The sequence below is a fragment of the Eptesicus fuscus genome, chromosome 5 (assembly GCF_027574615.1).
Source record: "Eptesicus fuscus isolate TK198812 chromosome 5, DD_ASM_mEF_20220401, whole genome shotgun sequence".
Lineage (NCBI taxonomy): Eukaryota > Metazoa > Chordata > Mammalia > Chiroptera > Vespertilionidae > Eptesicus > Eptesicus fuscus.
Genome location: NC_072477.1, coordinates 38845678 through 38870566, shown reverse-complemented (window position 1 = coordinate 38870566; position 24889 = coordinate 38845678). Strand labels below are relative to the sequence as shown.

The following is a 24889-nucleotide window of genomic DNA, read 5'->3' as shown; positions in this document are numbered from 1 at the left end:
GGTTGGGTCACTGTTAAAGGATATTCCAAACTGATGGAACCACATGAACTAGAACAGAAGCAGGAAAGAAGCTGGTTTAATTTAGAGAACAGAAATAGTCCGACATGGTTGAAAAATTGGGTGTGGGGAAAATGTAACTTGGAGTGAGAGAATGTTATAAAACCTTGGCTATTTGACTAAGAAAATTGGACTTAAATTTATTTTATAGGTAGTGAAGGAGAATAGGATCTGATCCATGTTTTAGGAGTTTAAATTAAAAAATTGAGAGGCTGGTGATTTGGAGACAAGGTAGGAAATTACTGAAAAAGTTTAGGCAAAAGATAATCTGAACCCAGGTAGGACTAGCTGTCCCATTCACAAATGAAACTATGAGGGGCCAGGGTGGAGTCAGCATGAATGGGTGAAGACATAAAAAGTTTGAGATACCTGTAACATCTCTAACAGGTAGCTGAAATTTAGGACAAGAGATATAGAACTGGATATGTCACCATCCAAGTCTATTTTTGGCCATTATAGAAGTGATGTGTAAAACCAAAGGAATGGGTAAGATTGCATAGGAAGCCATAACTGGTTTCGCTCAGTGGATAAAGCATCGGGCCTGTGGACTGAAGGGTCCCAGGTTCGATTCTGGTCAAGGGCATGTACCTTGGTTGTGGGCACATCCCCAGTAGGAGGCATGCAGAAAGCAGCGGATCAATGATTCTCTCTCATCATTGATGTTTCTATCTCTCTCTCCCTCTCCCTTCCTCTCTGAAATCAATAAAAATATATTTTTTTAAAAAAGACTGCTTAGGAAGTGCACAGAATAAAATGGCTTTAGATAGAACTCTGAGGAATGTCTTCATTTGATTAGCAGGCAAAGGAGGAAAAAACAAAGGGAAGAGTGAAAGGAGAAAACGAACCAGGAAAATAGTATCATGGAAAACAAGGAAGTAGCGGGCTTCAAGAAAAATAGGGTGGTCAACTGCATTGGATTACATATAGAATGAAACATGTTTTCCTTCTAGATTCACCCTAACTCTCTCAGATTCCATATCTTGATGAGTGAGACATCCCAAATTCATCCTTCCCTCTAATCCCAAATATTGAAGAAGTCATTCCAACAGATTCTAACATTTCACTTTATCTCCTCTCATCTGGACTAGATTATGATGGTGTCCCTGCCTTCAATTTTATGTTATCTTTAATCCCTTCCTACAAAGCCTCTGGAGTGATTCTTCTTTTTCTCCAAATGAAAAAAAGGAAAAAGAATAAATATATATTTTGAAATGATACCTTTATGTTAAAGGAAATTTGAGAAAGTTTTTGTTTTTATTTGTTTCTAAGGAATTGAAGGCTGAAGAAAATTAACTTGTGTTAAGAAAAATTAAAAATATAAGAAAAAGCATTTAAAATCAGAGTGAAAGAGATAAAGGATCAATTTCTGAAGAAAAAAATCAAGGTCATCTATATATATAAAAGGTTAAGTGTTCATCCATCTGACTGGTAGGTATGATGCTCACTGACCACCAGGGGGCAGATGCTCAACACAGGAGCTGCCATGATACGTACTGGCCATTTAAAAATAAATGGCACCATGGACCTGGTGCCAACAAACCAACACTTGGCTTCCCCCAAGTGGGACACAGGCCCTGTCACCACCCTGGAGAGACACCCCACCAAATCTCAGCCAATGCTGCCAAGACCCCATGGCACAAAATGCGACACCCAGCCCAGCCCAGCCTGAAAACGGTTGCTGTGGGCGCCGGGTAATGACATCATGTAGCAACGCCTGGCTTCCTCTCCCTAGCAACTAGCATCCTTGGAGTTTCTTCAGCCTAGAAACCTGACTTGCTTTATAGCCAGGGGCAAACATTTTACAGCTTAATCAAATGTTTATGAAGCATTTTACTATGCTTCATTTCATTTGATCCTCACAGAAGCCCTGGAGATAGGAGATTTGGTAGAATCCTATTTTCATTAGCAAGATGCGAATAGTGATATTAAAATTTTCTTCTAATTTTCTTTCCATGTGCACACATCCGTGCACCAGGACACTAGTTTCTTCTATAAAGAGAGAAAAATAAAGTATGCCTAGGTTGTGGGCTCTATCCCCAGTAGGGGGCATGCATGAGGTAACCGATAAATGATTCTCTCATCATTGATATTTCTATTCCTCTCTCCTTCCCACTCTCTGAAATAAATAAAAATATATTAAAAAAATTTTTTAATAGTAGAGCTAGAAGACAAAGCTATGTAAATCCTTTCTAGTTGATATACACAGATGCACACATGCATACTATAGCAAATGCATTGGTCAGACACATAACAAATGTTTGTTAAATGGTTCAATTCATGGAATAAACAACTTTTCTTTCTTTATGATTGGTCAGCAGTTTGATAGACACTATAATAAAGGAATATTCTCAGAGAAGACTAATGACTGTTTTAGTGATATCTATATCCATCAAAGAATTTTATTTGTTTTATTTTTTCCCCCATTTTTTTATTAAGGTATTATATGTGTACATATCTTACCATTGCCCCACCCCACTCCCATACATGCCCTCACCCCCCAGTGTTTTGCGTCCATTGGTTATACTTATATGCATGCATACAAGTCCTTCGGTTGATCTCTTATCTCCCCCACCTCTCCCTAACCTTCCCGCTGTGATTTGACAGTCTGTTTGATGCTTTACTGCCTCTGTATTTATCTTTTTGCTCATTAGTTTATAATGTTCTTTATTATCCATAAATGAGTGAGATCATGTGGTATTTTTTTCTTTCATTGACTGGCTTATTTCACTTACCATAATGTTCTCCAGTTCCATCCAGGTTGCTGAAAATGGTAAGAATTCCTTCTTTTTTATGGCAGCATAGTATTCCATTGTGTAGATGTACCATAGTTTTCTGATCCAGTCATCTGCTGATGGGCACATAGGCTGCCAAATCTTAGCTATTGTAAGTTGTGCTGCTATGAACATAGGGGTGCATATATCTTTCTGATTGGTGTTTCCAGTTTCTTAGGATATATTCCTAGGAGTGGGATTACTGGGTCAAACGGGAGTTCCATTTTTAGTTTTTAGAGGAAACTCCATACTGTTCTCCACAGTGGCTGCACCAGTCTGCATTCCCACCAGCAGTGCACAAGGGTTCCTTTTTCTTCCCATCCTTGCCAACACTTGCCATTTGTTGATTTGTTGATGATAGCCATTCTGACAGGTGTGAGATGGTACCGCATTGTCGTTTTGATTTGCATCTCTCGGATAATTAGTGACTTGGAGCATGCTTTCATGTGTCTCTTGGCCTTCCTTCTGTCTTCTTTTGAAAAGATTCTATTTAGGTCCATTGCCCATTTTTTTTATTGGATCATTTATCTTCCTTTTATTAAGTTGCATAAGCTGCCTGTAGATGTTGGAGATAAAACCTTTATGAGTGATAGCATTTGCAAATATGTTCTCCCATAGAGTGGGCTTTCTTGTTGTTTTGTTGATGGTTTCTTTTGCTGTAAAAAAGCTTTTTATTGTGATGTAGTTCCATTTGTTTATTTTCTCTTTAGCTTCCATTGCTCTAGGAGCAGTATCAGTGAAGAAGTTCTTTCGGCATATGTCTGAGATTTTGCTGCCTGTGGATTCCTCTAGTATTTTTATGGTTTCCCATCTTATGTTTAAGTCCTGTATCCATTTTGAGTTTATTTTTGTGTATGGTGTAAGTTGGTGATCTAGTTTCATTTTTTTTGCATGTATCTGTCCAATTTTCCCCACACCATTTATTGAAGACACTGTCTTGACTCCATTGTATGTTCATGCCTCCTTTGTCAAATATTAATTGAGCATAGTGGTTTGGGTCGATATCTGGATTCTCAATTCTATTCCATTGGTCTACATGTCTGTTCTTGTGCCAGTACCAGGCTGTTTTGAGAGCAATGGCTTTATAATACAGCTTGAAATGTGGTATTGAGATCCCTCCTACTTTATTCTTCTTTCTCAGGATTGCTGTGGCTATCTGAGGTCTTTTTTTTTATTCCAGATGAATTTTTGGAGAGTTCTTTCTAGGTCAGTGAAATATGCTGTTGGTATTTTAATGGGGATTGCATTGAATATATAGATTGCTTTGGGTAGTATGGACATTTTAATGATGTTGATTCTACCAATCCATGAACATGGTATGTTCTTCCATCTGTTTATGGCTTCCTCTATCTCTTTTTAAAGTGTCCTGTAGTTTTCCACATATAGGTCTTTTACCTCCTTAGTTAAATTTATTCCTAGGTATCTTAATTTTTTTGGTGCGATGTTAAATGGGATTGCTTTTTTAGTCTTTCTTTCTGTAAGTTCACTATTGTGTATAGAAATGCCATAGATTTCTTGGCGTTAATTTTGTATCCTGCTATATTGCTGAATTCATTTATTAAGTCTGTTAGTTTTTTGATGGAGTCTTTTGGGGTTTTTATGTACAATACCATGTCATCTGCAAATAAGGACAGCTTTACTTCTTCTTTTCCAGTTTGGATGCCTTTTATTTGTTCTTCTTGTCTAATTGCAATGGCTAATACTTCCAGTACTATGTCAAACAGGAGTGGTGAGAGTGGGCATCCCTGTCTTGCTCCTGTTCCTAGGGGAAATGGTTTTAGTTTTTGCCCATTGAGTATGATGTTAGCTGTGGGTTTATCATATATAGCTTTTATTGTGTTGAGGTATGATCCTTCTATTCCTACCTTGTTGAGAGTTTTTATCAAGAAAGGGTGTTGGATTTTGTCAAATGCCTTTTCTGCATCAATTGATAAGACTATGTCACTTTTATCTCTCAATTTGTTTATGTGATATATCACATTTATTGATTTGCGGATATTGTACCTTCCTTGCATTCCTAGGATAAATCCTACTTGGTCATGGTGTATGATCTTTCTGATGTACTGCTGGATCCAATTTGCTAGAATTTTGTTGAGGATTTTGGCATCTATGTTCATGAGGGATATTGGCCTGTAATTCTCTTTCACTGTGTTGTCTTCATCTGGTTTTGGTATTAGGGTGATTCTGGCTTCATAGAAGGAGCTTGGAAGTGTTCCTTCCTCTTGAATTTTTTGAAATAGTCTGAGGAGGATAGGTTTTAGTTCTTCCTTGAATGTTTGGTAAAACGCCCCTGTGAAGCCATCTGGCCCCGGGCTTTTGTTTGTGGGAAGCTTTTTGAGGACTATTTAAATTTCTTCCATAGATATTGGCCTATTGAGCTGTTTAGATTCTTTCTGATTGAGTTTTGGAAGGTTGTATTTTTCTAGGAATATGTCCATTTCCTCCAGGTTGTCCAGTTTGTTGGAATAAAGTTGTTCGTAGTATTTTTCAACAATCCTTTGTACTTCTGTGGGGTATGTTGTTATCTCACCTCTTTCATTTCTGATTTTGTTTATTTGGGTCCTCTCTCTTGCTTCTTGGTGAGCCTGGCTAGAGATTCATCAATCTTGTTTATCCTTTCAAAGAACCAGCTCTTGGTTTTGTTGATCTTTTGTATTGTTTCTTTGGTCTCTATGTTGTTTATCTCCGCTCTGATCTTTATTATTTCCTTCCTTCTGCATACACTGGGCTTTTCTTGTTGCTCTCTTTCTAACTCTTTTGTAGGGTTAGGTAATTTATTACCATTGTTTCTTGTTTTTTTTTTGCAGTAGGCTTGTAGTAGTGCTATGAACTTCCCTCTCAAGACTGCTTTCGCTGTGTCCCATAGATTTTGGATTTTTGTGTTTTCATTGTCATTTGTTGCCATGATGTTTGTTATTTCTTCCTTGATGTCTCTGGTAATCCAGTCATTGTTTAATAGCATGCTGTTTAGTTTCCATGTGTTAGATTTTTTGGGATTGTTTTTATTGTAGTTGATTTCCAGTTTTATGCCACTGTGATCTGAGAAGATGCTTGCTATGATTTCTATCTTCTTGAATTTGAGGAGACTTTGCCTATGTCCCAGCATATGGTCTATCTTTGAAAATGACCCATGTGCACTTGATAAGAATGTATATTCTGTGGCTTTGGAGTGAAATGTTCTGAAGATGTCAATTAATTCCATCTGGTCTAGTGAGTCATTTAGGATTGATGTTTCTTTGCTCATTTTTTGTTTAGAGGATTTGTCCAATGGTGATAGTGGGGTATTAAAGTCTCCTACTATGATTGTATTGTTGTCAATCTCTCCCTTGATATCCTCTAATTTTTTTAAATGTATTTGGGTGCTCCTGTATTGGGTGCATATATGTTTACCAGAGTTATTTCTTCTTGTTGGATGGATCCTTTTAGTATTATGAAGTGGCCTTCCTTATCTCTTGTTATGTCCTTCACTTTGAGATCTAATTTGTCAGATATAAGTATTGCTACCCCGGCTTTTTTTTCATTTCCATTCACCTGGAAAACCTTTTTCCATCCCTTCACCCTCAGTCTGTGTGTGCGTCTTTTTTTCTCAGGTGGGTTTCTTGTAGACAGCAGATATATGGGTCTTGTTTTCTTATCCAATCCATTATCCTATGTCTTTTGATTGGGGCATTTAATCCATTTACATTCAAAGTTATTATTGATAGGTACTTATTTGTTGCCATTTTTATTCTTTACCCCCATGTTCCTTCTTTGCTTCCTATATATTTTTTTACAGCAGACCCTTTAGCATTTCTTGCATTGCTGGTTTGCTGGTGATAAATTCTCTTAGTCCCCTTTTGTCTGTGAAGCTCCTGATTTCACCTTCAATTTTGACTGATAGCCTTGCTGGGTACAGTATTCTTGCATTCAGACCCTTCCTTTCCATGACTTTGTATATTTCATTCCATTCCCTTCTGGCTTGATGAGTTTCTGTTGAGAAATCAGTTGCTAGTCTGATGGGGGTTCCTTTGTATGTAACTTTCTGTCTCTCTCTGGCTGCTTTTAAGATTCTTACTTTGTCGTTGGTTATATTAATTATAATGTGCCGTTATATTAATTATAATGTGTCGTTTGCCAATTTAATTATAATGTGCCTTGGCATCGGTCTTTTGGGGTTCATTTTGCTTGGGACTCTGAGCTTCTTGGATTTGTGTGGGTTTTTTCTTCCCTATAGCAGGGAAGTTTTCTGTCATTATTTCTTCAAACAGGTTTTCTATTCCGTGCTCAGTTTCATCTCCTGGAACCCCGATTATGCGGATGTTATTTTGTTTTGTGTTGTCCTAAAGTTCCCTTAGGCCAGTGATGGGCAACCTTTTGAGCTTGGTGTGTCAAACTTCGCCAAAAAAACTGAGCATAACTCGGGTAGTGTGTCACTTTGAGGAAAAAACTATTTCGCAAATGTTTCATCCTCAGGAGCAGCAAATGTTTCATCCTCGGCATGCGGCCGCGTGTCATCAGAAATGGCTACGCGTGTCAGTGCTGACACGCATGTCATAGGTTTGCCATCACTGCCTTAGGCTCTCCTCCTGCTTTTTAATTATTTTTTTCTAGAAGATGCTCTAATTGGGTATTTTTTCCCACCTTGTCTTCTAGCTCACTGATGTGGTCCTCTGTTTCTTCTAGTCTACTCTTGATGCTTTCAATTGAGTTCTTTACAGCAGTGATGTCATTTTTTATTTCTTCTTGGTTCTTCTTCATTTCCTCTTGGTTCTTACTCATATTGTCGAATTTGTCTTCCATTCTTTTCAGCCACCTTATGACCATTTCTCTGAATTCTTTCTCTGACATGTTGCTTGCCTCTATTTTGTTTACTTCCTTTTCTGGTGATGCCTGCTTTTCTTTCATATCCGGGCTGTTTCTTTGTCGCCCCATGGTCTCTCTTCTCCGGATGTCTGGTTATGTAGTTCTCTCTCTCCTTATCCTAGATGAAATCTGATCTTTCAGTGGTGGAGGGTAGAGCTCCTCTGAATCTGTGTGTTTGTGCCAATTGGGGACCTGTGTTCTGGAGCTCCAAATCTTTAACTTTTGATACGATTATCTGCTCGGCATAGGCTGCATCCTCCTGTTAACACTTCCTTCAAACACCAACCCCACGAAGAAAGGGATATGCAGAAGATTCCAATTGGAGAGAGCATGTATTAATACTCTCACTTCACCCCGAGCGTGGACTAATTTTTTTTTTCCATCAAAGAATTTTAAAGATGAAAAAGAGCTTTAGACATTTAGTCTATCCTCCTTGTCCAGAGATGACTAAACAGATGAATTCAGAGATGTTTAATGATTTGGCTAATATTACATAACTAGTTAGTGGCAAAGCCTCATGATCAGAATCAAAGTTTCCCACTCTCCAGACCAAAGTTTGTCAATATCTGTTTTTCTTCTATTAAGTTCAGTGGTCACCCGTAAGAGTTCTAACACCTGTATTCTGAAAGTAAATCTATCTGCTAATTAATAGGCACAGAAATTAGAACTCTGGAGTCCTAAATATTAATTTGCCAATTCATCAGATATTCCTTTTTAAACTTCAGATTTCTATACTTTTCCTCTATGAGTAATTAAATAGCAATTAAAAATCCAAATTATTAGACTACATATGACTTTATATTATACTAGGGGCCCGGTGCACAAAATTCGTGCACTGAGGGTGGGGGGTTCCTCAGCCCAACATGCCCCCTCTCACATACTGGGAGCCCTCAGGGGATGTCCTACTGATGGCTTAGGCCCGATCCCCACGGGAAGCGGGCCTAAGCCGCAGTCTGGCCTCCCTTTGTGGGAGGCAACCAGGCTGGTCAGGGGAAGGCACCAGCCCCATCACCCTACTGCTGCAGCCACTGTTAGTCACCACAGCTACCAAGGTATTTTCATCAACACGACTCCAGTCCCTTCACCAAGAAAAAATGACAACTTTCTTTAGGCATTTTCAAGATGTGTCTTTCATAGGATATGCATTTCTTTCTTTCTTTCTTTTTTTTTTATCCTCCCCTAAGGATATGTTTCCATTGAGTTTTAGAGAATGTGGAAGAGAAAGGGAAAGACAGAGAGAAACATCAAAGTGAGAGGAACACTTTGATTGGTTGCCTCCTGCATGAGCCCTGATCTGGGCCCCGGCCAGGGAGGAGCCTGCAACCTAGGTACATGCCCTTGATCAGAATTGAACCCAGACCCTGCGGTTGGCAAGCCTAGGCATTATCCACTGAGCCAAACCAGCTAGGGCAGGATATGACATTTTTTAGCCCTCCAGCAGCGGACCTTTGTTTTTTTTCTCCAGAAGTGTGGTGGAAAAACCCTAGATCACTTTTTTGGATTCTTATTAACCAAGTTACTAAGAATATTACCAGTGGCATACAGGAAGCTTAGCCAATGGGCAGTCAGAAAAGGTGTTTCCTCTATAGTTCACACCAATCATCGACTGTGCCCTGCCCAGGCCTAAAGCCTCTGGCCAAAGCTTTAGGCCTGGGAAGGGGACTTCCAGCTCCCTGTGATTGCAGACACCACCCATTGGGCAGGGGACCCCAGCTCCCTGCAATCCACCACAGTAGCAGAACCCATCGCAGGAGTGGACCCCCAGTTGCCTGCGATCCATCGCAGGCTCCCCGCTGGTGCCCAAGGCCGGAAAAGCCTCCTTTCTGGCCTTGGGCTTGGCCGCACCTCAGCTTCCCTGCCATGGATCGCAGGAGCCAACCCCCGGTTGCCTGAAATCCATTGCAGGCTCCCTGCTGGTGCCCAAGGCCAGAAAAGCCTCTGGTGGAGGCTTTCCCGGTCTTGGGCTCGGCCGCACCCCAGCGTCCCTGTGATGGATTGCAGGAGCCGACCTCCAGTTGCCTGTGATCCATGGTTTCCTGGTGGGCGTGGCTTGTGGGTGTAGCGAAGGTATGGTCAATTTGCATATTACTCTATTATTACGTAGGACTAGAGGCCCAGTGCACAAAATTCGTGCATGGGTAGGGTGTTTAGGCCTGGCTGGTGATCAGGACCAATCAGGTTCCCTGTCTCCCTGCCTCCTCCTTCCCTCACTCCCGCAGCCCTGCTGCCACCACTGGTCGCCCACCATGTTCTGCGCTGCCCCCTGGTGGTCAGTGCACATCATAGTGTGTGATTGAACTCCCGTTCTCCTGGCCAAAGTCCCGAGGGGACACTTTCCATATTAGTCTTTTATATATATAAAGATACACAATTATGGTGCATAATTTCTAGTAATGTAAAACTTTTTTTAAATCCTGAGTTTACATGCAATATCATTTTGTATTAGATTCAGGGATACAGCACAGTGGTTAGATAATCATATACTTTACAAAGCATTCCCCCAAATTCTTACTATTTAAAAAAATTCTGTATCTTTCCATTACTTAACCTGTATGTTAAGTTCCTGTGATTTGCTTTTGACAGCTCCATTCTGGTGCTCAAAAACCCTAAAAAGCTTCCCATTGTACATATCAAATACTAGAGGCCTGGTGCACGAAATTTGTGCACGGGGGTGGGGGGTTTGTCCCTCAGCCCAGCCTGCACCATCTCCAATCTGGGATCCCTCTCACAATCCAGGACTGCTGGCTCCCAACTGCTCGCCTGCCTGCCTTCCTGATTGTCCTAACTGCTTCTGCCTGCCAGCCTGATCACCCCTAACCACTCCCCTGCCAGCCTGATTGATGCCTAACTGCTCCCCTGCCAGCCTGTTTGCTTCTAACTGCCCTCCCCTGCAGGGCTGGTCCCCCCCAACTGCCATCCCCTGCCAGCCTGGTCCCCCCCAACTGCCCTCCCCTGCAGGCCTGGGTCCCCCCTAACTGCCCTCCCCTGCAGGCCTGTCCCCCCCAACTGCTCTCCCCTGCAGGCCTGGGTCTCCCTCAACTGCCCTTCCCTGTAGGCCTGGTCGCCCCCAACTGCTCTCCCCTGCAGGCCTAGGTCTCCCCCAACTGTCCTCCCCTGCAGGCCTGGTCGCCCTCAACTGCCCTACCTTGCAGGCCTGGTCCCTCCCTACTGCCATTCCCTGCTGGCCTGATCACCCATAACTGCCCTCCCTTGCAGGCCTGGTCCCTCCCAACTGCCCTCCCCTGCTGGCCATCTTGTGGCGACCATCTTGTGTCCACATGGGGGCAGCCATCTTGTGTGTTGGAGTGATGGTCAATTTGCATATTACTCTTTTATTAGATAGGTTAAGTTCTTTATTTCTAGCTCTTCAACAGCCCCCTTGCCCTGAGTCCTGTCCATGACAGCCCAAATGGTTTGCTCAACCTGTTCCAAAACTAACCACGTGTGTTATCTTGTGCTTTGGTTACGTATTTTTCATTGATTGAAATACCAGCTTTCCATCCTTAGAATCATCCACTTAGTTTTCTTACAACCCACAAATAGCTGGTCACTAAGGTTTGTTAATTCTAACTACTAAATATTTCCCAGATCTGCCTCTTATTTCCCCCCGCCACTACTTGAGATTATTTTGTTTTTCTTGGAGGTACTAACATTATATCCCTCCATATCCTTATGTTCTTTCTTTTACACAGAATAGCATTTTTCCTTTCCTCCACTTGGCAACATTCCAGTTTATTGATAACAAGTATAAGTGTCATTCCCTTGTAATCCTTTATAGCCAAAATTAAAACCCCCTTTTCATACATACATCATTCTGCATACTGCCAATAACACCAATAACACTGTGTTACATATCCTAAGGGCTGGGGAACTGTCTTGTCCATTATTTTCTTTGTAGAATCTATAAACTAGCAATGTCCAACATATATGTTCAATAAACTAATTTGATAGAACAATAATTTAGATTTCACTGAATGTCATGCTGCAAATGCTGTTTGGAAAAAAAGTGAGACAGATAATGAAAATCTCACCAGTCTTTTCTTACCTTAAATTTCAAGGCAGGTATTTGTGTCATAGATGATGACTTCAATCCATTTAGCCTTTCTTCTATTTCTCTCAGCCTAGGAAGCAGTATAAAATTATGTACACATTTATATTTATGATTTCATAAATATTAAATGCTCACTAGTTCACTAAAGTCTAAAGAATTAAAGACCCATTATCTAATTCCTCAAAATCAATTCCTAATGACAGTATTTAATAAATGCATGTGCTGTAGTAAGAAAGTCTATAAAAGTTTATAAAATAATTAGTAAAAGTATTTCTACTTTTTACAATACCTGCCGTTAGTAGTATTTTTTGGTGGATCCTCTAGTAAAATGTGAGGCAAATAAAAGCATACCTATAGCCTGGCTGGTGTGGCTCAGTGGTTGAGCTTCATCTCATGAACCAAGATGTCCCTGTTGGATTTCAAGTTAGAGCACATGCCTGGGTTTTGGGCTTGATCCCCAATAGGTAGTGTGCAGAAGGCAGTCAATCGATATTTCTCTCTCTCCCTCTCCCTTCCTCTCCCTCAAAAAAACCGAAAAATAAAAATAGCACATATACATATATATATATATCTTAAAAAAATCACACCAAATGTTCATACCATATATATTGTTCTTTTTTTTCTATACTTAATAATGAATCTTAGAGATCCTTTTATTTCATTACTTTCTGATCTACTTTAATCTTTACAACAGCTGTGTAACTGTCTATTTCATGAACAAACCATAGTTTTTTTCAACCCTTCTTTGCTAGTGAACATTTGGGTTATTTCAATTTTCCCCATTAAATGTTCCATATCTACTTACATTTAATAAACAATAGAACTAAGTTTAAAAAAAAGGGTGCAATTCATTTTATAAGCCTGTTAAATTTTTTTTTTTCTTACTGAATTTTAAATCTAAAATGCTGTTCTGAGGTTTGCCAATATGACATTTTCTTTCAAAACTATAAATTAATTTGCTATGGTAAACTTTATGTATCTACTCTGGTACTGAATAAGATTATATATAGAACCCTTAAACTTCCATAAGATTAAAACAAACCCAAGGCTTCCTGAGTAAAAATTGGGTATTATATAAATTGGTGATTTTTATATAATGCTAACTACCAAAATGAGTGATTTTTCACTGTTTTATTAAATTGATTGGATAGTTACTAAAAGGACAAAGAAGAAAGAGCATGTAACTATAGATGAGGGGTGTAGCAAACTAAAAGTAATATCCAGAGGGCCACAAATGATCAGATAATTATAAAATCTGTCAAAAATATATTTGCCAAGGGAAAAAAAAAGGCTAGAAAATTATTTCTAGAATAATAAGATAGGTAAGGGCACATCTTTAAGATTAGTAAAACTACAAAGGATTCTACATAGTGACTCAGTTTGGAATAGGTTTTAGATTTCACTCCTAATAAGTTGTGAAGGACAGACAGAAAAAGAGGCAGATGACAAAACCATTTATTTTATGCTAGAGGAAAATGCATATAATTAGCATGAAAACAGTCTCTCCTTGATTAGCCATGTTATCTAGTAATCTTTGTACCATGAACAATGTATTTTTTATTTATCGTGAAAATCTTAGTTTTCTCCTAAGAATTCCTGCAATTCCATGAAGACATTTTAAATTCTTTTAAGAGACTAGGGTATTTTACCGTCGTTTTGTTATGTAGAGTTCATCAAGAAGGTGTCGTTCTTCATAGCTCATCCATCCTTCATCAGGCAACTCGTCTTCCTTCTGCATCAACTGTTCATAGAATCGAACTGGATTCCAGCCAGTCATTATGTCATAAGTGATTACACATCCCAGTGAATGTGACACAATTGAGACTTTACCCCCTTTTTCTTCAAAGTCTGGATTCCGAGAACAGAAAAGGGAATATAATCGATTCAGCTCTTGCTGAAGGCCTTTAACTAGCTGTTTGAAATAAGAGAACATTACCATATTAGAGTAATCACTGATACTATAAACTCTATTTCTAAACATACATTACTGGCCAAATATACCTAGATTATTAAAATTAACTCAGGTGCCTTAAAATGTAGCAGGAAATGAAGATATGTATTATTATAATCCATATCATCATTAAAGAATAAAGGCATATATTACACAGATACATTCATAATCCTTAAACATGCTATATGAGCCAGCAGTTACATACATTAAGCAAAAAAGATTCACAAAGATTCCAGTAAGATTTTCAAAGAGCCCCTGGAAATTTCTCCTTCACTGCAACTTACATGCAATTCTAAATCTTTGTACCTTGTAATTTTTAGGTCTTAACTGAGTTTACAATAACAGGTATACTAATATAGTATATATATTATTACACTGTGCATTTAGATAAGAATGATGAAATAAAATGTCACTGTATGATTAAGAAAAAGCTAACAACCATCTACTTGATATTCCAAAATTACCAAAAGTTGGTAATACAGATACAAGTAAAAAGTTGTTTTACATGGCTGGAAAAGCAGAGCTTTTTAAGGTTTAGGCAGTGGTCTCAACCTTTCTAATGCCTCGACCCTTTAATACAGTTCCTCATGTTGTGATGACCCCCAACCATAAAATTATTTTTGTTGCTACTTTGTAACTGTAATTTTGCTACTATTAATGAATCGTAATGTAAATATCTGTGTTTTCCGATGGTCTTGGGCTCCACAGCAGTGGTTCTCAACCTGTGGGTCGGAACCCACAGGTTGAGAACTGCTAGCAGGGTCGCCTAAGACCATTGGAAAACACAGATATTTATATCACGATTCATAACAGTAGCAAAGTTACAGTTATGAAGTATCAATGAAAATAATTTTATGGTCGGGGGTCACCACAACATGAGGAACTGTATTAAAGGGTCGTGGCATTAGAAAGGTTGAGAACCACTGGTTTAGGGGTTCATAATGTGGGAAGTATTTTAGTCATTTTTCTTTGTAAAACTGTTTTCTTTGAAATTTAGCTTTAACAAATGGTGCTGAAATATGCCATGAAGTCAGAAGTTTGTTTTTTTGTTACTCAAATCCATACTGGGCCCTGACCTGCATTTGAAGGCAGTTCTCTACTCTTCGTTATCATTGTTGGGTACTATAATTAATGGTAAATTTCCTGTTTGACATTTAATTTCTCATTTCAGTACTTCTTATGCCAGCTGTTACTCCAACATACAAATATTAGTTATGTGTGGCTTCCATTTGCAATCTTATTATTTTGTCTCAAGGACATCAAGACTCCATCATATTTTACTGAACATTCTCTACCTGCTCACAAACTGAAAATCATCTGAGCATTCATGCATAGCAGGATTAGCAGTGACATGAATGAAGTCATGGTGTTCTCTTTGTTGACATCTCAGAGCTCTACAAGCAACAATGAGGGTTTGGTTAAAGCTACTGAAACCATGTATTGGGTCTGATAAAATATATTCAGCTAATGAAGGAAGAAAAGGACAAGATGAGCTGGTAGCATGTGGAAGGATGATAAGCTACCCTTTCTCTAGGGAGGAATGCAAACATTTTACTTTAATTGGACATTTTAATTTTTTTTCCTGAGGAAAAGCAAAAGAATTCCATGCTTTAATCAATGGTTCTCCAACTTTCAATGTGTAGCAGAATCACTTGGAAGGCTTGTTAAATACATATTACTAGGCTCCATCCCAGAATTACTGCTTTAGTGGCAAATGCATATAAAAGCCTTCTAAGACATGGGTTGTAATTCTAGTCAAAATAGTTTCAGGAGTAGGCAGTGTGATATGAAAGTATATGCTCTGTTCAAAGTGAGCTATAATGTAATGTTTTAGTTCTGATAATATAATGCCTTGGCTTTGATAAGAATATCAACAAACTCTTAAAATTTTTATCATTTTCCTGATTTACAATCTAAAAGCATAGAAAAAGCTAATGTTTAGATAAAATTAGTTCCTTTAAAAGCAACATTTGTTAATAGTATTTACTTTTGAAGGCCTGGTTTTAAGACTCATACCATGTAAATCTAGAAACTCTAAAAGATAGATACTTAAGTACTCTGGCAAAAGGTACTTAATCTGTTTGTTTTTTAAAATACCAACTTCTTTAAATGCTTTAATAAATCATCCACTTAGCAGCAAAAGGAGAAATCCAACTCTCTGTTGTATCCAAAAAGTCAACTCTGATTAGGTTTTTCTAATTAGGTTTCCTTTTTCCTATCTGATCCAATTATATTCTCCTAGCTAGGATCCCTTTGTGACCAAGTATACTCATTTGGGACATCTGGACCAAGATTAGTGATATATCCTATAATCTTAATTTTATTAACTCTACAATATTATCTAATTAAGTCAACTAACCTTTTACAAATTAGGCATTAGATGGCCTTTCAAAAGCTTAAGTTTCTAAATCTCATAACCACTGCTCTAAAGTTAAAATTTATGAAGAAAATCAATCCAAAAGGAAAAACCCCAGCATTTTTAAGAGAAAACCCAAACACATAAAATATGGCTGACAACTATAACTAATCCTTTGTCCTCCCTCCTTCAGGATATTTTAATGAGAAAAAATTATTTAGACAGTTGTAGATATATATATAGATTAAACAAATTTATTTTTAAAATAAAACTATGTTTCTTAATTACAATAGAATTCAATTAAACAATTTTCAAATAACAATGACAAGATACTGCCATAACAATTTTTAAAATAATTCTTTATTTTTAAATGCTATTAAAAAGAGAGTTCAGTTGTGTGCAAGAAATACAGTTGTCTCTGATTTTTCACGTCACTTTATTTAAGGCTGAAGTAAGGGCCAAAGGCTCTTTAATGATATTTTGAAAGTCTGTTTTAGAAACTTAGTTTTGTTTTAGAAACTAGTTCTCAGAAAGTGTAACCTGAGAAGTACTGATTTATACACAACACTTTTTCTCTAACCATGTTTTTTTAGTGATTATTTGCACAATTATGAGTTAGAATCCTCCCATGAGCACCTCAGAATCTTGAGTGAAGAGGAACCTTGGAGATGAGCTAATTTAAACTGTGGTGAAGGGAGGAGTCCCTTCAGTAGCATTCCTGATAAGCTGTTCAGCACCCACCCCAATAAGTATCTCTACTCTACAGTGGTCACTTCTATTTAAAAACATTTTTTTCCCGTTGTATTGAGATATAATTGACATATAACATTATATAAGTTTAAGGCACACAACATGATTTGAGATATGTATATATTGTTAAATGATCAACACAATAAAGTTTAGTTAAAACCCACCACTTCACATTATATGCAATTTTTGTTTACCTTATGATACTTTTATTTTTTAAAGGCAGCTTTAGTTATTACAAAGACCTTCATTAGTAAACAAGTGTGCTCCTTTCCATATTTTCTTTCTTTCTTTTTTTTTTAATTAATACTCGCCTGAGAATATATTTTCCATTGATAGAGTAGGAGGGCGAGAAGGAGAGAAACACTGATGTGAGAGAGACACATTGATTAGCTGCCTCTCACACTTGCCCCTACTGGGGCTGGGGATCGAATCTGCAAACCAGGTACATGTCCTTGACCAGGAGTTGAACCCAAGACCCTTGGGTGTGCAAGTTTGCAGGTTGATGCTCTAACCCAGGCATCCTCAAACTACGGCCCACGGGCCACATGCGGGTGTTCTTGCCGTTTTGTTTTTTTACTTCAAAATAAGATACGTGCAGTGTGCATAGGAATTTGCTCATAGTTTTTTTTAAACTATAGTCCGGCCCTCCAACGGTCTGAGGGACAGTGAACTGGCCCCCTGTTTAAAAAGTTTGAGGACCCCCTGCTCTAACCATTAAGCCATACCGGCTAGACCTTTCCATATTTTCTATTCTCTGATACTAATTTCATTTATTTCTAGAGTTAAAAAACATAAGTCTAGCCCTGACTGGTTGCTCAGTGGGTAGAGCATTAGTCCACAGATCAAAGGGTTCGATTCCTAGTCAAGGGCATATACCTCACTTTGCAGGTTCGATCCCTGGTCCTGGTCAAGATGCAGGCAGGAGGCAACCAGTTGATGTTTCTTTCTCACTTCCATGTTTCTCTCACTCTCCCTGAAGATCAATAGAAAAAATATCCTCAAGTGAAGATTAAAAAAACCAACCAAACAAAAAAGGTCTATTCGTTTTTTTAAAAAATGGTAGCCCTTGAAATGGAGATACACAATCACAAGATGAAAATCTAAGGACAAAAAATTGTACTGGAAACTATACATAGGGTGGGGCAAAAGTAGGTTTACAGTTGTGAGCACAGTTTATTCCTACATTATTATTAATTAACTAGAGGCCCTGTGCATGGGGGGGTGTGTCCCTCAGCCCTGCCTGCACCCTCTCCAATCTGGGACCCCTTGAGGGATGTCCGGTGGGATCGGGACTAAACGGGCAGTCAGACATCCCTCTCACAATCCAGGACTGCTGGCTCCCAACCACTCGCCTGCCTACCTGCCTGATTGGCGTAACCCCTTCTGCCTGCCAGCCTGATCACCCCCTAACCACTCCCCTGCCAGCCTGATTGATGCCTAACTGCTCCCCTGCTGGCCCGATTGCCCCTAACTGTCCTCCCCTGCAGGCCTGGTCACCCACCAACTGCCCTCCCCTGCAGGCCCGGTCACCCCAACTGCCCTCCCCTGCTGGCCTGGTCACCCCTAACTTTTCTCCCTTGCCAGCCTGGTCACCCCTAACTGTCCTCCCCTGCTGGCCTGGTTGTCCCCAACTGTTCTCCCCTGCTAACCCGGTCACCTCTAACTGCCCTCCCCTGCTGGCCTGATTGCCTACAACTGCCCTCTCCTGTTGGCCATCTTATGTCTACATGGGGGTGGTCATCTTTGACTATATGGGGGCGGCCATCTTGTATGTTGGAATGATGGTCAATTTGCATATCACTTTTATTAGACAGGATTACTAGAGGCCCCGTGCACGGATCTGTGCACTGGTGGGGTCCCTCGGCCTGGCCTGTGGGCTTCGGGGAATGTTGGATAGCTGGTTTCAGCCAGATCCCTGCAGGCCCAACCCAGAAAGGAGGGAGCCTGATCGCTGCAGGCCCAATCCAGACAGGATGGAGCACGATTGCTGCAGGCCTGATCCAGACAGGAGGGAGCCCGATCCTGTGCATTGAGTGTCTATTCCCTGGTGGTCAATGTGTATCATAGCGACTGGTCGACCGGTTGTTTGGTTGCTTAGGCTTTTTTATATATATATTAGAGGCCCGGTGCACGAAATTCGTGCACTGGGTGTGGAGGAGGGAGGGGTATCTCAGCCCAGCCTGTGCCTTCTCACAGTCCGAGACCCCTCGCTCCTTACCGCCTGTCTGCTTGCTGCTCCCTACCGCGTGGCTCGCTGCTCCTTAGTTCTGCTGCGGAGGTTCCTGCCACCTCCGCTGCACTCACCAACCATGAGCCCGGCTTCTGGCGGAGCGGCGTTCCCCCTGTGGGAGTGCACTGACCACCAGGGGGCAGTTCCTACATTGAGCATCTGCTCCCTGGTGGTCAGTTCAACCAGTCATTCCACCATTGGGTCAATTTGCATATTAGGGTTTTATTATATAGGATACTAGTGGCAAAATGCACAAAATTCGTGCACAGGGTAGGGGAGAAGTTCCCTCAGCCCAGCCTGCACCCTCTCCAATCGGACATCCCTCTCACAATCTGGGACTGCTGGCTCCTAACTGCTCACCTGCCTGCCTGCCTGATTGCCCCTAACCCCTCTGCCTGCCTGCCTTAACACCCCTAACTGCCTCTGACTGCCTGCCTAATCACCCCTAACTGCCCTCCCCTGCCAGCCTGGTTTCCCCCAACTGCTCTCCCCTGCTAGCCTGATCTCGCCTCTAACTGCTCTCCCCTGCCGGCCTGATCTCACACCCAACTGCCCTCCCCTGCCGGCCAATTTGGTTCTGATTGGTCGGTTTCTGTGCCAGTCAGCATCAAAAGCTCCGCCTCCTAGACATCCATTGGGTCCTCACAGTTCACCCAGATTTGGTTCTGATTGGTCGGTTTCTATGCCAGACAGTGTCAAAAGTTCCACCTCCTAGGCAGCCATTGGCTCCTCACAGTTCACCCAGATTTGGTTCTGATTGATCAGTTTCTATGCCAGTCAGCATCTCTGGGCCTATCTCCAGGCCTGATCAGAGCGACGGGGCTGATCAGCAGCCCCTGTGGAGGCCCAGAGAGAAATAGAGGCGCGGCTGCTGGCGAAGTCCGGAGAGAAAGAGAGAGGCCAACGGCTGATCAACAGCTGCCATGGAGGCTGCAGATCAGACCCTGCCTCTCTCTCTTCGAGCGTCTCTCTGGACCTGATCCGCAGCCCCCTTGGCAGTCAGTGCTGGGTCTCCACAGCAACCCAGCATTGACTACAGGACTGACTTTCAGTGTTTGGTCGAGCCATTGGTCGGTAGGTAGTTATGGACCCTGGATTTTTATATATTAGGATAGATTGTGTTATTTTCCTATGAACAACTGTAAACCTACTTTTGCCTTACCCTGTATATCTTTAATCCTCATGGCAACCATTATCTGGTACATGTTTTATGTCCATTCTATAAGTGAGGAAGCTAAAATAGTGAGAAATGGGATCTACGGTCACATAGCTAGTTAAGTGGCAAGTTTTGAATCTGTATCTATTTGATTCCAAAGGCTGAGAGGAAGGAGAAAAAGGTTTTCATATGCCTACCAATTAACCTCATAAGGTTCATTCAATAGGCTAGGCAGAAATGAATCCTAAAGAAGTGCTGGCTGTTATCTATCACAACTTCCTTAAGAAAACATAAGCTGTTGAGGAATAATTTATTCTAAAATACTGCCTAACATCAACCTTGTACTAAATGGACTTTAATTTGCAGAATGAGTTTTTCCTTTTAAAATTAAGAACAATTTTTGACCACTTCTCACTATGTTTTTCTTGTTTCTTTCACTCTTCACACCGCCTTAGCAATGTTTCCCAAACTTCTCTAATGCTATCACCTGGGGAAGTGTTCAAAACACAAATCAAATACACAGGCTCTACCTCAGATCCACTGACTTCCAGTCAATCGCCAGGGAAGGGACCTGGGAAACTTTTAGTCATTTTTTTAACATTTTATTTGAAAATAATTTCAAATTCATAAGATGTGGCAAAATAAAAATAGTACAATGCTCATCCATGTACCTTTCACCCAACATTTATCTATTATTAGCATTTTTAGCCTATTTTATCACTTGTTCTGTTTCTATCTCACACACACACACACACACACACACACACACACACACACGCACACCTTTTTAAAAAAATACATCTGAGGATATATTATAGATGTCATGGTCCTCTACCCCTAAAACTCCAGTGTATATTTCCTAAGACTAGAAATATTGTAGTTATCAACTTCATAAATTTACTTTGATAAAATATTTCATGTAATCAGATATTCACATTTAAATTTTGTCAGTTGATTTAACAAATCCTTTGTAGCATTTTACCCTCACCAGTGAAGAATACAGTGCAGGATGAGATGTATTTAGCTATCAGTTCTCTTTTGCCTCCTTTAGTCTGGAACATTTTCCACAGCCATTCTTTGTCTTTTATAATAGTGACATTTGGAAAGAATACAATCCCATCCTACTTTTTAATCAGAACATCCTCCTTTTGTGTTTGCATGGTGTTTCCTCAGGACTGGTATACTGCAAAATGATGTTGTGTCCTGAGTATCCCTCAGTGACACCTATTAAAGGCGTTCCCTGGTTTCTCCACTTTATACCTTTTCTCATTTTTTTAACTCATAAGGCAGTCTGTGAGAATACACATTAAGTCCATGCAAACATCCTATTCTCATTAAAACTTGTCCTTAATTTAGCCTTCATTTATGATTCTTGCCCAGACCACTCTTATTTGATCCTACCATAATACCTATAAATTGAGGATTTTACAACTCTAGCATTCCCTCCACATTTAACAGTAAGCCTGTGGCATTCTATTGTAAGCAAAGGACCTCCCTTACCCTGTTTATCAATTTGTAAATGATATTAACTTACAAATTTCTCAATGATTTACAATTCTCTTATTACATTATCTTTATTATAATTCTGTATTAAAAATACTATTAATTCCTTACAATAATTAATAATTTATTTTGTGCTCAAGTTGTTCCAGATATGGCCAGTGGGATCTACTTTTATTTTTATTTAATATATTTTTATTGATTTCAGAGAGGAAGGGAGAGGGGAAGAGAAACAGAAACATCAATGATGAGAGATAATCACTGACTGGCTGCCTCCTGCATGCTCCCTATTGGGGATTGAGCCCACAACCTGGGAATGTGTCTTTGACCGAAATCAAATCTGGGGCTGAGCTTTACCCAGTAAGTCAAACCAGCCAGGGTGGGACCTGCTTTTTAAAATTTGACTCCTGACCTTGTGACCTGCCCCATTATTCTTCTGAAGATTTTCCTACTTTTTGTCATAACAAGTTGTTTTTAGCTTTGACCTGTACCTATCCTGTCCCAGCCCTAGAACCAGCCATTTTTTCCAAGTAACTCTAGTTCTTCTTGGTGGGGAATTCTAGGGGCAAAGATCTGAGTACTAGATGTGCTCATTAGATTGGAATGTTAGCTCCTTGTCCCTTTCAGTGAACAGATGTAGGAAGTATGTGCAGGTATAAACAATATACACTTAAATCTATAATAATAAAAGTGTAATATGCTAATTAGACCAGGCAGCCGAATGACCTTCCAGACATCATTCCAGATGAAGCCATGATGGCGGGGGCTGAGGCAGAGGTGGTCAGGGGCGATCAGGCAGGCAGGTGAGTGATTAGGGGTGATCAGGCAGGCACAGGAGTTAGGGGCACTCAGGCAGGCAGGCAGGCCAGCAGTTAGGAGCCAAGAGGGTACCCGATTGCAAGATGGTACAGGCCAGGCTGAGGAACCTCTTCCCCATGCACAAATTTCATGCACCGGGCCTCTAGTATATAGATAATATCTATACACACCCACATATTTTCAAATCATAAATTCACAATAGCCCAAATTCTCCCAGGGGGTTCTTTTATGCCTGCATTTTTTAAAAAAATATATTTTATTTATTTTTTTTACAGAGAGGAAGAGAGAGGGATAGAGAGTTAGAAACATCGATGAGAGAGAAACATCGATCAGCTGCCTCTTGCATACCCCCTACTGAGGATGTGCCCGCAACAAGGTACATGCCCTTGACGGGAATCGAACCTGGGACCCTTGAATCCGCAGGCCGACGGTCTATCCACTGAGCCAAACCGGTTTTGGCTTATGCCGGCATTTTTAATGAGCACCCCAAGTGATTCATGTATTTTTTAAAAATATATTTTTATTGATTTCAGAGAGGAAAGGAGGGGGAGAGAGAGATAGAAACATCAATGATGGGAGAGGATCATTGATCGGCTGCCTCCTGCACGCCCCCTGGAATCGAGCCGGGGACCCTTCAGTCTGCAGGCCAATGCTCTGTCTACTGAGCCAAACCAGGTAGGGCCCAAGTAATTCATCTTATTAGGAACATTCAGGAAACACTGCTACAGATTGCTGGTGAATCTCAGTCACAAGTTCTGAGTGCTTTTCCATGAAATTCAACTGAATAAAAAACTAATTTAAAACACTGGGTGTTCTCTTTCCATTTCCCTCTTCCTATTAAATATCAGATTCATTTAATTCCATTCTAAGGATAATTATCTTTAAAGATTATAAGAGCAAAATAGAAGTGACCACTTTCTTAGTCATCATTAGCCAATGGCCAGAGGTTTGAGCCTATCCACTTTTTTCTTTCCAGCTTTGTTGCTATTAATGTCAACTTAAAACACAAAAACAAACCCTTAATATTATTTTGGGGACTCATCTCAGTACATTTTAGTCTGAACATTCAGGATACCTTCTTATGAGTAGTACCAATGATACGTGTGTGTGTGTGTGTGTGTGTGTGTGTGTGTGTGTGTGTATATATAGTGTGTGTGTGTATAATATGCTTTCAGCCATTTCTGCTCCTGCCCCCATTGGTTTCACTTGCAATACTATAGTTCAATTTCCTAAGCTTTAGGGCCCAGTAGACACAATAAAAAACTATGAACATATATATTGTTAGTATTATACTTCACCAACTAAGCCGTCCTTGGCTGGCTAGAATTAGGTCCAAAATAGCAGTTCTCCTTATAGCTTCTTTTACTATTTTAATCAGATCAAGGCATACCTTGCCCAATATTGGTGTATGGCAATGAGGTGATATAGAAAGAGGAATAAAAAAAAAATCCTAAGGAGATGGCAGCCAGAAGAGAAGGAAGTTTCTGTGGTTAACTAATCAAACGTACTTCTGTAGCTATCTATGTAAAGGATATCCTGGATGAAGTCAGGTAATGACTTCAAATGAACAAAATCAGAAATGGGTTGTCTTGGAGCAGTACAGAGCAGCTCTACTGGTAATTACTCCTTGCATCCCTTTCTCCATCCTTCAAATGAGGATACAATCATATGTACTTCATAGGGTTTTAAGCAGGATTAAACAAGTTAATGCACGTTAGATAATTAACAAGGTTATGCCTATGAAACATAATTCTTTTCCTCTTACTACTAATAAAGTGAAAATGCACTGGTAGAGATTCTCTCAGCCCTCTAAATAAATTTTCAGCCCTCATCCACTTTAGGGTTATATTTTGTGTTACATAAGTAACATTACCATTTAACTATATGAATCTACTATAGACATGCCAATAAAAGCAAGTCTGTTATATACAAACTAGAGGCCTGGTGCACAGATTTGTGCACCAGTGGGGTCCCTTACTCTGGCCTGCACCCTCTTGCAATCTTGCAATCTGGGATCCCTTGGGGTATGTCGGACTGCTGGTTTCAGCCCAATTTCCGCAGGCCAGGCCAAGGGACCCCACTGGTGCACAAATCCATGCAGCAGGCCTCTAGTATGGATATAAGATCTTTGGTTAATCTCTTCCCGCCTTAGTCTCCCCCTCACCACACACCGGTTCCTCTGAGATTCATCAGTCTGTTCAATGTTTCCATGCCTATGCATTGAGCATCTGCCCCCTGGTGGTCAGTGTGCATCATAGCTACCAGTTGAATGGTCACTTAGGTTTTTATATATATAATTTGAAGAAAATTTCTTTATAAAACTCTTTTGTAAGGACAACAATCACAGATATAATTAATTAGGTTTATAAAAACTGTATTTTTCAGAGAGCTGTTTTCTAAACAACC

General features: G+C 40.1%; 1 protein-coding gene across 7 annotated transcripts in view; it reads right to left on the bottom strand.

Moving 5' to 3' along the window:
- Positions 1-24889, bottom strand: part of DDHD1 (DDHD domain containing 1) — a 101417-nt gene that overhangs the window by 17935 nt on the left and 58593 nt on the right. For all 7 annotated transcript variants that reach the window (XM_028141743.2, XM_028141739.2, XM_028141742.2 and 4 more), the window contains 2 exons: positions 13371-13633; positions 11716-11791 (listed from right to left, as the gene is read on the bottom strand). In XM_028141743.2, coding sequence (XP_027997544.2) covers positions 11716-11791; positions 13371-13633 — 339 coding nt within the window. The remainder of the gene's footprint in view (positions 1-11715; positions 11792-13370; positions 13634-24889) is intronic.